The sequence below is a fragment of the Choloepus didactylus genome, chromosome 9, assembly GCF_015220235.1.
Source record: "Choloepus didactylus isolate mChoDid1 chromosome 9, mChoDid1.pri, whole genome shotgun sequence".
NCBI classification, from domain to species: Eukaryota; Metazoa; Chordata; class Mammalia; order Pilosa; family Megalonychidae; genus Choloepus; species Choloepus didactylus.
Genome location: NC_051315.1, coordinates 133254589 through 133268630, shown reverse-complemented (window position 1 = coordinate 133268630; position 14042 = coordinate 133254589). Strand labels below are relative to the sequence as shown.

The 14042-nt window shown below is 47.0% G+C and overlaps 2 protein-coding genes across 2 annotated transcripts; both read left to right on the top strand.

The window, feature by feature from the left end:
- Positions 1 to 2542: 2542 nt before the first annotated feature.
- LOC119543872 (olfactory receptor 12-like) lies at positions 2543 to 5900 on the top strand. The gene is made up of 3 exons (XM_037848693.1): positions 2543 to 2604; positions 4687 to 4747; positions 4833 to 5900. Exons 1-3 carry the CDS (start codon positions 2543 to 2545, stop codon positions 5898 to 5900), a joined length of 1191 nt encoding a protein of 396 aa, XP_037704621.1.
- Positions 5901 to 12852: 6952 nt separating this feature from the next.
- LOC119544642 (olfactory receptor 12-like) lies at positions 12853 to 13803 on the top strand. The gene has a single exon (XM_037850117.1). It carries the CDS (start codon positions 12853 to 12855, stop codon positions 13801 to 13803), a length of 951 nt encoding a protein of 316 aa, XP_037706045.1.
- Positions 13804 to 14042: the final 239 nt, after the last annotated feature.

The window sequence follows — 14042 nt, the reverse complement described above, 5'->3', positions numbered from 1 at the left end:
TTCTGAGAAAAAAATATTTGATTTCTTTATTGTCTTTAAGTGCTGAAAAATACTATCTAATTTTGAAAAAAAAATAAATCAACCTTGCACTGGTAGATAAATCTATCTTTATCATGAAATGATAAATTTCTTAATTATATCATAATTTGCTAGTGTTACATTTAGATTTTGGAATACATATTAAATAAGAAATATTGGCTTGTAAATTTTCTTTTTTGAAACATTCTTGTCAGATCTGTTAGCAATATTATACCAGCTTTAAAAATGGAGATGGGGAGTGTTTCCTCTTTTTATATTCTCTGCAGGCATTTAACATAATACATGGGTTATTTCATTGTGGAAAAACTTTTTAACTATGGAATCAATCTTCTTAATAGTTACAGGACTATTCAGAGTTTCTGTTTCATCTTGTGTTAGTTTATGACACGTCCATTGTTCAAGGAGTTTGGCAATTAGATTTAACGTGGCAAGTGTGTTCATACAGTGTTGTTCTCAAATGCTCTATGAATTTGCAATGTTGTTTTCATTTCCTAGGCTGCTGAAAGCAGATACTGTGAAATGGATTGGCTTAAATGATGGGGATTTCTTAGCTTACAGTTTGAGGCCAAGAAAATATTCAAAGCAAGATGTCATCAAGGCGATGCTTTCTTCCCAAAGACCAGCTGCCGGCGATCCTTGGCTCCTCTATCACATGGCAAGGTGCATGGTGGTATCTGCTGGTCTCTCCCTTCTCTCCCGGGTTTCATTGCATTCAGCTCCTTGCTTTGGTGGTTCTCTCTATCTCTACCCCTCTCTCTCTCTCTCTCTCTCCATTCCATTTATAAAGGACTCCAGTAGTAGGATTAAGACCCCTCTATAATGAGGTGGGTCACACCTTAACTGAAGTAACCTCATCAAAAGGTCTATTTATACTGGTTTATACCACAGGAATGGATTTGACTTAAGAATGTTTTCCTGGGGTACATGCAGCTTCAAACCACCACAAATGTCTATAAGACATTTAAAGTTTTGTTTCAGATGCAATTTTTTTCATCAATCTTTCCAGCTATCTGTCAATTTTGTTAACTTTCCTGACAAACTTTCTACTTTGTTGATTTTCTCTTAATATATGTCATTTATATTCCATTGATTTCAATTTTTCTGTCTAGGTTCTAAGTGTTTAACTGGCTATTCTTTTCATATTTTCACAAAATCGAATCTTCAGTTATTGAATTTGAACTATTTCTCTATTCTAAAATGTGCAGTTGAAAATATAAATTTCACTCTAACCATAAGTTAATTGCATTGTTATATTTGGATTGTGCATTATTCTATTGTTCAAATGTTTTTGATTTGTATTGTGATTAATTTTTGACCTATGTATTTCTTCAGTAGTGCATTGCTTAATTTCCGACAATGAGGGTGGAGGTGTTTATGTTATTGGCATCTACTGTAATGCCATTTTGTAAGAAAACATATTCCATAAGATATGACAAAAAATTCTTCTGCAATACAAATTAGAATATTTTGGTAATGTGCCATGTGCTTCAAAGACATGTGATTTCTGCATTTCCTGGAAGTAGTGTTCTACATATGTCAGTTAGGACCACTTGGTGACTATATCTATCCTAATCTAACATTGGTAGATGTATGGTGTCCTTGTTCATGATAGAAAGAGTATAAATCAAGGCCAATCACTGGAGTGATGGATAAACTATAATGTGCCCTGAAAGGGCATGTGTGGAGACACAAAAACCAAAGTTTTGTCTTAGAAAGACAAGCATGAAACAATGCAACTGAAACTCAAATGCACAACTAATGAATGTTGCAATCCAGCATAAAAATAAAACACAACCCAGCAGCCTTTGGACACCCCACTGAGGACTTATTTGTCCAATTGCTAAGAGGAAAGATTTTACTGGGGTTAATGGTAAGGGAATTCCTCTTTCATTTTATCATTTCCCAATTAGTTGAGCTTCAAACATACATTTGTTATGAAATTTCACAAATAAAGAAATTTAAACAGCTGGAAATAAAAACAAAATAAGAATAAATGAAAGAGAATTAGGGACGGTCTTATGCAACAACATAATTTCACATAAGGAAAGTAATTTGCCCAGGTCGGAGGTTTAGGAGGCAGAATCACTCTGTTGGGGTCAAAAGGCTGACCAGCTGCCCAGGATGATCTCCCCATCCCCAAGCCCCGCTTCCCTCACGCCAACATGGTGAGATGGGGCAGGGGGAGGGGAGGGAGCAAGGGCTCCCCACTGGGGGTCTCTGGGCCCCTCCTAGCAGTCTTAAATTTGTCCTATGGCACCTCCAGATTCCCTGTGGGCTTCAGGCTTCTGCTCAGACATCAGGAGAATCAGGGAAGGACTGGCAACAGGACTGCAGCTTCTGGGGCCCTGGGAGTAGTTGGCAGCCCCAGGGCACTGCAGGGGCCCAGGTCTCCCTAATTGGCCCTGTGAGGCCCCAAGTCCCAGACATGCAGGTGAAAAAACTTCCCAGCAGAGTGACCCTGATGTGCGGGCAGCTCAACAAGACATCCTGATGACAGTAAGAGATGGAGCTGCAGAGCCGAGCTGTGTCTCTCCTGCTTCAGCCGAAGACCCAGGCATGTGTCCTGTAGCCAGAAGCTGGAGCCCCAGACCCAATTCCCATTGAGACCCAGAAACCTGCCTATCCTGCTCTCCCCACTGCCACTTCTCCGAGGGAGCCAGGACAAACCTGGAGAGACTAATGCCCCTGTGTCGGCTGGGTTATCACCATCCTGATCAGGAATAGGAGCAAGAGTGACCCTGGAGCACAGGTCCTGGCTTTGGCCCTCTGTGAGTCCTGACCATCGTCTGGAGAAGGTAAGGTCAAGGCCCCCACCCTCAGGGCTGCCAGGAGTTGACAGAGAACTTGTGTGTGGGGAGGTGGCAGGGCTGGGGTACACAGAAGGTGCTCAGGGGTTGCTCTCTAGGTGACTGGAAGCCTGACCTGGAGCATCAGGGTCACAGGGAGCAGTGCCCCCACACCCAGCTTGGCACAAACCCTTTGTGGTGGTTTAAATGCAGGTCCCCAGTCAGTGGGTTTGGGTGGGAGATTCTGCCTTTCCAACAAGCTCCCACCTGAGGGCAAAGCTGCTAGAACCTGGACCTCACTCTCCTGGGGAGAAGGGCAAGTGATGAGTTCAAGACAGAGCACCCCGGGGCCCCTTCATCACATTCACATATGGCTCAGGCTCATGTTGCAGGCTGCTGTCCTGAGGGATCCTGGGGACAGCACTCAGCTGGCCAGTGGGGTCCCAGCTTCTTTACACATGGATGGAAATTCCTATACAGTTTTGGCATATCATGCACATAATTTAAGTAGGAACTATTTGGACAGGCAAAGCATTTGTCAAGAGTAATTGCCAGAAAATTTTCACAAAATCATGAAACTGAAAACCTCATGGTCATAGTGGAGAAATCTGAAAAATAGTGATGGTGCTGGACAGATGGGATGCTCTACCCACCAGTGTCCCCACTGGGTGCGAAAGGGCAGTGGGGTGCCCAGGAGAGGCCAACAGCTGCACCCACCAGCCCCAAGGGAGTTCCATGGTTACTCCATGAGTGTGCAGGGCAGACCCCCTCCAACTCCTCCTTGTGCCCTCCAGGCCAGTATTCTCACATGTCCAGGCAAACCCAGTGCTCATGGGCTGGAGGGAAACCCTCCTGGGAGCAGAAAGTGGACTGATCCACCCTTTCCTCTGCACACATTGCAGTTGGAATATCTGGGTTCCCAATGACCAGCAAAAAGACATCATCATCTGAGAGAACACAGGTCAGGAGGGGCCCTGAGGGTGTCCCCTGCAACATGAAATGTCCACCCGTCCACACCGGAGAGCTCAGAAAGGCAGGTCTTTGTAATGTCCTAAGGTCTGCCTGCCACTTTCATCTGGATCCTTCATAGACCCTCCTCTGTTGGGGTGGGAGTCCCTCCATATTCCTACTGGATTCCATGAATAATCTGGGATACAAAATATTTTTCAGTGCCAGCCCACTCATGGTACACTTGTGGCGTCTAGGCTGTTACAAGATGGGGATGGGAAAAAGTTTAGGAGAGGCAGAAGAGAGACTCGGTTATCAAGTAGAAATGGTGGGGTCTGCCTACAGCCCCAGGGCCAGATGGGAATGTTGAAGAGCTTGGGGATGGGCTGATGGAGAGAACAGGGGGCAATCCACCCTCCATGTGTGCTCAGCTCTGCGTCCTGCTGCCACTATGTCCAGGGGGAGGCGGTCCCTTTCCACGATGGGTCCAGTACCTGGATATTGTGGGAAACCCTCCAACGTCCTCAAGGATGTAGAGAGTTCGCTGGTGGAGTGCCACCATGCTCTGGCACAGAGTCAGAGACATATTGCTGGGGCTCAGAGTCCTGCAGGACATACAGATAGACAATCAGAGAGCACTGCATTAGCCTCCTGAGTGCTGGTGACCCCTGCATCCAGCCTGGCCTGATGATACAATCTTCACTTGGCACGATGCTGGTGGAGGAGGACCGCAAATAGACATTGCTGGAGCTAGTGGAATAGGAACGTGGCATGGACAGTCCAAGATCAGGTGCATGAAGAAGAACAGAAATAGCCCTAAGGAACCATGAGGGGACAGGAGAGCATTCAGGTCAAAAGAAGATAGGGGAGCCTTTAATGCTCTCCCTACAGTGTGGCTTCTCTGCTCTTCAAGGCTCTCATCGTTCCAGATCAACCTCCCAGATTCCCCTGGAGTGAAGATCCAGTGCACATGGGTGAGTTAATTAAGCATAATAAATGTATCCTTTCAGGACACTCTGAGCACATCTGGAAGCAGAACGGTCATGGTTATCCCTGTAGATCAGAGAGCAGCGTGACACCAGTGGTCCCTGCATTCAGGAGGATGTGGGACAGTCCAAACATGACACGCCCCCTTCTGCTGCCTCCCACCTCCCTCCTGCGTCCCATGTCTGGGCTCAGGGCCATGCCACCCCCAGCGACGGAAACCTCTCAGGGGTCTCCTGGCAGCCATTTGCGCTGGCAGGATTTGAGGGTGGCCCTGAGACCCAGGCCCTGCTCTTTGTGGTGTTCCTGGCCCTGTACATGGTCACCATCCTGGGGAACCTCACCATGATCGTGGTCATCACCCTGGATGCCCACCTCCACTCCCCCATGTACTTCTTCCTCAAGAGCCTGTCCTTCCTGGACCTGTGCTACTCGTCCGTCATCGCCCCCAATGCCCTTGCCAACTTCTTCTCCATCAAGCTCATCACCTTTCTGGACTGCACCATCCAGTTCTTCTTTTCCCTTCTGGCAACTTCAGAGACTTTCCTGCTGGCCATCATGGCCTGTGACCGCTTCATGACCGTCTGCAGCCCCCTGCTCTACCCCATCACCATGCGCTCCTCAACCTGTACCCTCTTGGTTGTGAGCACCTGCTGTGGAGGCTGCCTCAACATCATCATGCAGACCAGCTTCACATTCCATCTCCCGTTCTGCAGCTCCCACCGGATCAACCACTTCTTCTGTGATGTGCCCCCCCTGCTCCAGCTCGCCTGCACCGACACATCCCTCAATGAGCGGGTCTTGTTTGGACTCTGTGGGTTCATCATTGTGGGCACCACACTTGTGGTCCTGGTGTCCTACGGCTACATCACTGTGACCGTCCTGAGGATGCGCTCCACGGCCGGGCGATGGAAGGTCTTCTCCACCTGTGGTTCCCACCTGACTGTGGTATCTCTCTTTTATGGAACTCTTTATGTCATGTACACCCAGCCAGGGGCTGTGGAGTCCATGGAGCAGGGCAAGGTGGTGTCTGTCTTCTACACCCTGGTCATCCCGATGCTGAATCCCCTCATCTATAGTCTGCGGAACAAGGATGTGAAGGAGGCCCTGCGGAGGCTGGGACAGAAGCACGCAGCCACTTGAAGGAGGGTGGTCACGGAGAGACGGTGTCCCGGGGACAAGAGGGAGGCTCAGCAGACCCTGGGTGCACTTTGAAGACTGCACCCATTCATTCCATGCTCTTGACAGCATTACAGACAGGAATTTCTGAGAGATACACAATGATAAGGGATGTTTTTTGCCACCAGAAAATGTAAGATCCTTCTCTGGTGCAAGATTGGTAATTATTGGAGTTTTGGCCACAAAGTGGGCAGAGCAATAGGGAGAATGTGAAGCCAGGTGTGGGAAACACTCTCCTCGTACACTAGGTCGCTGGGTAGATGGATGTGCTCTATGGCCTTCTACCTTCATTCATGGGGATTTCAGAGGGAAGTCCTGCTCAGGCTGTAGGGATAACTGGGGAGATGCTAACACAGTGCTTCCTCCTCACCTCCTTGATTTGATGCTCTCCCACCCTCCCCTGTCCTGAGTCATGCTCATGCCCTCCACAGCCCGCAGAGGGAGCCTGCCCTCCATCCCCAGGTGTTGTCCCGAGGCTTGTTGTGGGATACCCCCCAAACAACCAGCTGCCTCCTGAAAACCCAGAAGCAATACCATGGGGGCTTTGCATTCCACTTTCAACGGAACCTCTTAACCCAGCTGGACAGGAGACGATGTTCAGAGACTTGAGAGCATAACGGATGCTGCTTTCCCACCACAGGCAGCTCAGAATAAGGACCAACTTTAGGTAATTGAAGAGGGAGAAGAGGGAGAGGACAGTGGGTGTAGGAGGCACCTGAATTCTCCTGGCCGCAGGCTCAGCAACCCGGGCCCCAGGCTTCGCTGCATTCCACTTGCTTCTGTGGATTTCCCTTCTGTCTGATGAGGTTCCTCCTCTCTCCATAGACTCCGCAGCCCCTGGGTATTGACTTGCGGGTGTCATCTATGGGTTGCGCATTTTATTTTACTGTGTCTTTGATCATTTACTTATTGATTTGTAAGACATTTTTTTATATTCTGGATAGGAGCATTTTATTGATTATATAAATTTCAGATATCTTCTTCCACATTGTGGAATGGGCTGGCTATGAATATTATTGGATTGCGATAGTGTAAAAACATGCACGCAGCCTCAATGTTGTGTGATTAATATGGAAATTTATGAGTTGTGGAATATGTCTATTTTTCTACTCAGGAATCCACTCTAGATATATACCTCAGAGTGAAAAAAGGTTTTTCATTTTTGTGTTGCTCATAGTTGTAAAAGAAAAAATTTAGAAATCAACCAAAATATCCTAGTAATGGATTGAATTCTGTCCCACAAATTCATGTTGAAGTCATTACTGCCAATATTTTGACTGTGACCATATTTGGAAAAGGATTGTTGCAGATGGAATTAGATAAACCTACAAATTCTCTGACAAAAAACAGAGAGAGGAAGAGAAAAAAAAAAGCCATACAGTTGAAACCTGAAAGAGTGAGTCTTAATAAACTATGGACACTAATTATTAACATAGGTATAATAATTTTGGATCATCAATTGTAACAAAAGTGTCACACAAATACAAACTGTTAATAAAGGGGAAAACAGGCTGGGGTTTTTATATGGGAACTCCGTGCTTACTGTGTTATTTTCCAAAATACCTACACCTGCTTTTCAAACACATTGAAAAAAATAGAATTAAATCTGCCTAGAATTTTCCAGGAATTGTAATACCCGTGTATCCTACTTTGGAAAAATTTTAAATCTTGATACAATTGTTTCTTCCAAATCATAAACAAGATATTTGCCTCATTTGGTTAAGTTTGTTTTCCTTCAGCTATGTTTTACAATTTTCATACACAGATCTTAACTGTTCAATTTAATGCTGGTTTTTGATATTTTGGCGGTATCTAAAGTGGTAATGAGAATTAATGTTATCATGTTCTTTCACTAGTATTGAGAAATGTAATTGATTTTTGTATATAGTGAGATTTCTAAGTGACTTCTTGATTCCATTACTTCATTGTACATTCTTTGGTATGATCAGTATAATCTGGTTATATTCAATTGCATGACTTAATTCTTTCTTTATAAATGATATATCTTTTATGTCTTTTTCTTGCCTTGCTGCACTCATTATGTTCTGCAATACAGAGCTCAATAGAAGTGTTGAAAATGGATGTATTTTTGGTTTCCCAACTTAAAGATAAAAGTTGTAAACATGCAAGCACGAAATATGATGTCAGTTGCACATCATTCCTTTGTTAATTTGTTTAATCATTATTTCATTTGTTTGCTCATTCATTCATTCATTATTACAGACCTTTTCTCAGAGAAAGAATGATTCTATTCACTGGTGAGAAATTTTTTTATTTATGAAATTTGAATTACATAACTTTTTTTCTGAAATTCTTGGCAAAAAATTTGATTTTTAATGCCTGAATGTAGTAACATTTTTCTCTAATTTTGGAAAAATAAATCAATCTTGCATTCCTAAATCTAATTTGGTCTTGAGGTGATATGTTTTAAAATTTTATCCCAGTTTGCTCATAGTATACTTAAGATATTTTGTCTCTATGTATGCGAAATGTTGACCAGAAAATTTCCTTTTATAGAAATATCCTAGCCAGGTTTGCTGTCAAAGTTGTAGCATTCTTATAATATGAGTTGAGGAGTGTTTCCTCTTTTCATTTCCTCCAGAGGAGTTTAGCATGATACTGAGGTTATGTCACTGTGGCAAAGGATTTAGTTATTGAGCTGATCTTCTGAATGGTTACATGATTATTCACATTTTCTGTTTCATCTTGTGTTAGTTCATGACACTGTGGTTTTTCAAAGAAGGTGTCACTTACATTTAGCATGTCAAAATTTTTGGGATGAAGTTGTTCACAAATACTGATTATGTTCTTAATGTCTATAAATATATAATTTTTATACACAGACGCCTATCAATTTTTTTAATTTTCCCAAACTCAATTTTGGGTTTTTGACTTTTGCTTTTATAAAGGCTTTTAATTCATTGATTTCAATGTTTCCTTTTTTGTGCTTTGTGTTTCATTTGCTGTTCTTTTCCTAGCTTCTTACAGTAGAAATTTTGATCATTGAATTTCAACCATCCTACATTTCAACCTGCCAAATTAAAAATATGAATTTCACTCCAGTTCAATCTTCACCACATTTCAAGACATGAGTTTTACACTATTTTTGATGTAACTGGTTCAAAGATTTCTAAATTGTTGAGGTATTTTTTGGCCCTTGGAGTTTCTTAGTAGTGTTTTCCTTAATTGGCAAACTTTTGTTGGGGTTCTTGGTTATCTTTATGTTACTGATGCCTGTGGTGATTCCACTCTGTCAGCAAACATACTCCACATGATTAAATATCTCGTGACATTTCCTCTGCCATAGTGTACTAATTGTCCTGGTGTTTCCAATGAAAGTGTATCCTGTGGTTCCTTGATGAGTTCTCAGCATGTTGGTTTGGTCCATTTGTTAATAGTTGTTTTCACATCTAACATTTGGGCATTACTTCTTGACTGCCAGGTTTATCAATTACTGAAATAGGTCTAATATTTCCACCATGATTCAGATGTATGCATTTCTTCAATTCTTTCAGTTTTTGCTTAATATACGTTGAATCTCAGTTATCAGTTCTAAAAATTTAAAATTTATACATCATTGTTGAACCTACACTTTTGCTCTGTGAAATGTTCCTGTTAGTGGATTGAGGATAAACTGTAGTGTGTCCATACAAAGGCACTTGTAGAGTCATCAAAACTAAAGCTCTGGCTTAGAAAGATGAGCACTGAGTGTTGTCAAATGAAACTCCAGAAGCAGAGCTAATCAATGCTGTGATGCAGTTTATACAGAAAAGCATAAAAACCAACCCATGAGCCTGCAGACCCTCATCTGGGAAATTATACAGCAATTTGCTAAGGGGAAAGACTTTATTGGGGTTAAAAGTAAGAGCATTCCCCTTTCATTTCATCACTACCTCATTCCTTGAATTTCTTCAAGCATGAATTTGTTATGAAATTGCACAGAGGATTTTAAACAGTTGTAAACATAACCAAAATAGGAAGAAAGGAAAGGGAATTTAGGGATGGTGTGAAACAACTGTGAAATTTCAGAAAAAGAAGGTAATTTGCCTCAGTTTGTGGGCAGGGAGGGGCCCAGGTCAGCGGTTTAGGAGGAGGTAGAATCACTCAACTGGGTGAAAAGGCTGACCTGCTGCCCAGGACAATGGTCCGATGGTCCCTGAGCCCCCGTTCCTCACACCAACAGTGTGAGATGGAGCAGGCGGAGGGGAAGGAGCAAGGGCTCCACACTGGGGCCTCTGGGCCCCTCCGAGGTGTCCCCTCCTTGTCTTGTGCCACCTCCAGGGCTCCCCGAGAGCTTCAGACTTCCAGCTCGGACATGGAGATAATCAGACAAGCACTGGCAACAGGACTGAAGCTTCTGGGACCCATGGAGTTGGCAGCCCCAGGGCACTGCAGGGACCAGCTCTCCCTTTATTGGCCCTGTGAGGCCCCGAGTCCCAGCTATGCAGGGAGAAAACCTTCCCAGCAGAGTGACCTGGTGTGCAGTTGCCTTGACAAGCATGTGGATTACAGGGAGGAGATGGAGCTGCAGAGCTGAGCTGAGTGTGCCCCTCCTGCTTCCACCGAATACACAGGCATGTGTCCTGAGGAGCCAGGGAGAACCCGGAGAAACTAACGATCCTCAGTGACGGCTGTATTACCATTGCACACACCAAGGACAGGAGCACGAGTGACCCTGGAGCACAGGTCCTGGCTGTGGCCCTGCGTGAGTCCTGAACATCATCTGGAGAAGGTAAGGAAAGGCCCCCACCCTCAGGGCTGCCAGGAGTTGACAGAGACCCTGCGTGTGGGGAGGTGGCAGGGCTGGGGTAGACAGCAGGTGCTCAGGGGTTGCTCTCTGTAGGTGACTAGAAGCATGACCTTGGGCATCAGGGTCACAGGGAGCAGTGCCCCCATACCCACCTTGGCACAAATCTCCTGTGGTTGGTTTAAGTGCAGGTCCCAAGTCAGGGGGTTTGGGTGGGAGATTCTGCCTTTCCAACAAGCTCCCACCTGAGGGCAAAGCTGCCAGAAACTGGACCTCAGGCACCTGGGGAGGAGGACAGGTGACAAGTTCAAGGCAGAGCATCCCAGGGTCCCTTCATCAAATTCATGCACGGCTCAGGCTCGAGTTGCAGGCTGTCCTGAGGGATCCTGGGGACAGCACTGAGCAACTGACAGAATCTCAGCTTGCTTCCATATGGATAGAATTTCCTATTTAGTTTCCACTTATGCACAAACTTAGGTCATCACACTTCTATTTACAACAAAATCCATAACCTGAGAGCCTTAGGGTCACAGTGGAGAAATCTCATGAGCAGGGATGCTATTGGACAGACAGGACACTCAAGCCACCAGTGTCCCCCCACAGTGGGTGAGACGGCTGTGGGGGTGTTCAGGGGGTTTGGGCAGCTCTAACACCCAACACGTGGGGAGTCCCCAGGTTTACTGCCAGGAGAATTGCAGGGCAGACCCTGACTTACCCTCCCCATCTCCCCACCCTGCCCAGCCCCCATCCTCACACACTAGGGAGATCGTCCAGGGTGACATGGACTGGACATCATGCCTCAGGCAGTCCCATTCCCTGCACACATGGGTTGGAGGGAACCTCTACTGGGAGAGGAAAATAGACTGATCCATCCTTTCCTCTGCAACCATTTCTGTGGGAACATCTCGGTTCTCAGTGACCAGCCCAAAGGGAGCATCTTCTTGGTAACACAGGTTGGAGGGAGCTGGAGGGCATCCCCTGCAACATGCCACCTCTCAGCCCTCCACTCCCAGGAGCTCCCTCCTCCCAGGCAGCCTCTCCACCCTGGCAGAGCTCAGCCGTTGGCAAGAGTCCATGTAACGCCCTGAGGTCTGGCTCATTCTGCCTGGATCCTTCACCCAATCCCTGGGGGATGTGATTCCCTCCACATTCCTGCTAGATTCCATGGGGGGATGGGGATCCAGCCTGTTTTGCAGTACCCAGAGCCCCTCATGGCCCTCCAGTGTGGTCTATGCCGTGACAAGTCATGGGAGGAAAATGTCAGTAGAGTGCAGATGGGACTAGGCAGAAGAGAGACACTTGTTACTGGAAGGAACGGGGTGGGGGGGGGGGCTGACTAAAGCCCCCAGGGCAGAGGGGAATGCTGAAGTGCGTGGGAATGGCTGATGGATAGAACAAGGGGAGGGCATGCCATCCTCAGTGAGTGCCACAGCTCCCCTTCCTGCTGCTCAGAGCAGGGGGAGCCAGCTCCTTCCCCATGAGCTGTCCAACACCTGGACATGGTGGAAGCACCCCAAGGTCCACCAGGATGCAGAGAGCTCACTACTGCAGTGCCACCATGCTCAGGAACAGAGCCAGAGATAACGAGGTGGTGCTCAGAGTTCTGCAGGAGAAACAGACAGATTGACAGACAGAGAACATTGACTTAACCTCGTGAGAGCAATCCTGCAGTGCGTTCAGCCTGGCCTTATACATGGTCACCCAGTAAATGCCTGGAGCAAAATAGGCACTCTGCAGACATTGCTGGAGTTAGTAAAGAGTAAAATAAGACACAGAAAGAGCAAGATGAGATCCATGTTCAAGCCAAGGAGTCAGAATCCCCTATGGGGACTGGAGGACCTTTAGGTCAGAAGGAAGGTGAGGAAGGTTTAAACACGGTCCTTATGAAAGATCTACAAGGCATCTCTGCACCCACAGAGCAACATATCAGACTCCCCTGCAGTGAGGACCCAGTGCATATGCATGATCTAATTAATCAGAATAAATGTCACCTTTCAGGTCACCTGAGCCCATCTGAAGTAGAATAGTCACTGTTGTCCCTCCAGGGCAGTGAGCAGTGTGCACCGATGGTCCCTGTGCCCCAGAGGGATGGGGGAGCATCCAACTGTGACTTTCTCCCTCCTGCTGCCTCTGGCCTTCCCTCTGCCCCCCATGTCTGGGCTCAGGGCCATGCCACCCCACACAACTGGAAACCTCTCCGGGGTCTCCCAGCAGGAGTTTGTGCTGGTGGGATTTGAGGGTGGCCCTGAGACCCAGGCCCTGCTCTTTGTGGTGTTCCTGGCCCTGTACGTGGTCACCATCCTGGGGAACCTCACCATGATCGTGGTCATCACCCTGGATGCCCACCTCCACTCCCCCATGTACTTCTTCCTCAAGAACCTGTCCTTCCTGGACCTGTGCTACTCGTCCGTCATCACTCCCAATGCCCTCGCCAACTTCTTCTCCTCCACCAAGATCATCACCCTCATGGGCTGTGCCTCCCAGTTTTTTTTGTTCTTCTCTCTGGGTAGCACTGAGGCTTTCCTGCTGGCCGTCATGGCCTATGACCGCTTCATGGCCATCTGCAGCCCCCTGCACTACCCCATCACCATGCGCCCTTTGACCTGCACCTGTCTGGTGCTGAGCTCCTACTGTGGAGGCTGCCTCAACTCCATCGTGCAGACCAGCTTCACGTTCCGTCTCCCGTTCTGCAGCTCCCACCGGATCAACCACTTCTTCTGTGATGTGCCCCCACTGCTCCAGCTCGCCTGCACGGACACAACCCTCAATGAGCTAGTCATGTTTGGACTCTGTGGGTGCATCGCTGTGGGCACCACATTCGTGATCCTGGTGTCCTACAGCTTCATCACCATGACTGTCCTGAAGATGCGCTCTGCGGCCGGGCGACGGAAGGTCTTCTCCACCTGTGGCTCCCACTTGACTGCAGTCTCCCTGTTTTATGGGACCGCGTTTGTCATTTATGCCCAGCCAGGAGGTGTGGATTCCTTGGAGCAGGGAAAGGTAATGTCCATTTCCTACACCCTGGTCATCCCAATGCTGAACCCCCTCATCTACAGTCTACGGAACAAGGACGTGAAGGAGGCCCTGCGGAGGCTGGGGCAGAGACATGCAGCCACGTGAAGGAGGGTGGCCAGGGAGAGATGGTGTCCCGGGGGCAAGAGGGAGGCTCAGAAAACACTGGGTGTGCTTTCAGGTGTCCATCCATCCATTCCATGCTCTTGACAGCATTAGGGACGGGCATTTACATTAGATACACACTGACAGGGGATGATCTTTGCCACCCGAAGATTGATCACCACTCTCTGGAACGATGACCCTCATCGGCTGAGTTGGGCCATGCAGTGGGCAGGACAATAGCA

Excerpts from the sequence above, each read along its gene's own strand:
- LOC119544642 (XM_037850117.1), top strand. The coding sequence starts at position 12,853 with ATGCCACCCCACACAACTGGAAACCTCTCCGGGGTCTCCCAGCAGGAG.
- LOC119543872 (XM_037848693.1), top strand. The coding sequence starts at position 2,543 with ATGGAGCTGCAGAGCCGAGCTGTGTCTCTCCTGCTTCAGCCGAAGACC. Across the intron at positions 2,605-4,686 it reads AAGACCCAGGCATGTGTCCT|GCTCTCATCGTTCCAGATCA; the intron begins GTAGCCAGAAGC and ends CTGCTCTTCAAG. Across the intron at positions 4,748-4,832 it reads TGAAGATCCAGTGCACATGG|ATCAGAGAGCAGCGTGACAC; the intron begins GTGAGTTAATTA and ends TTATCCCTGTAG.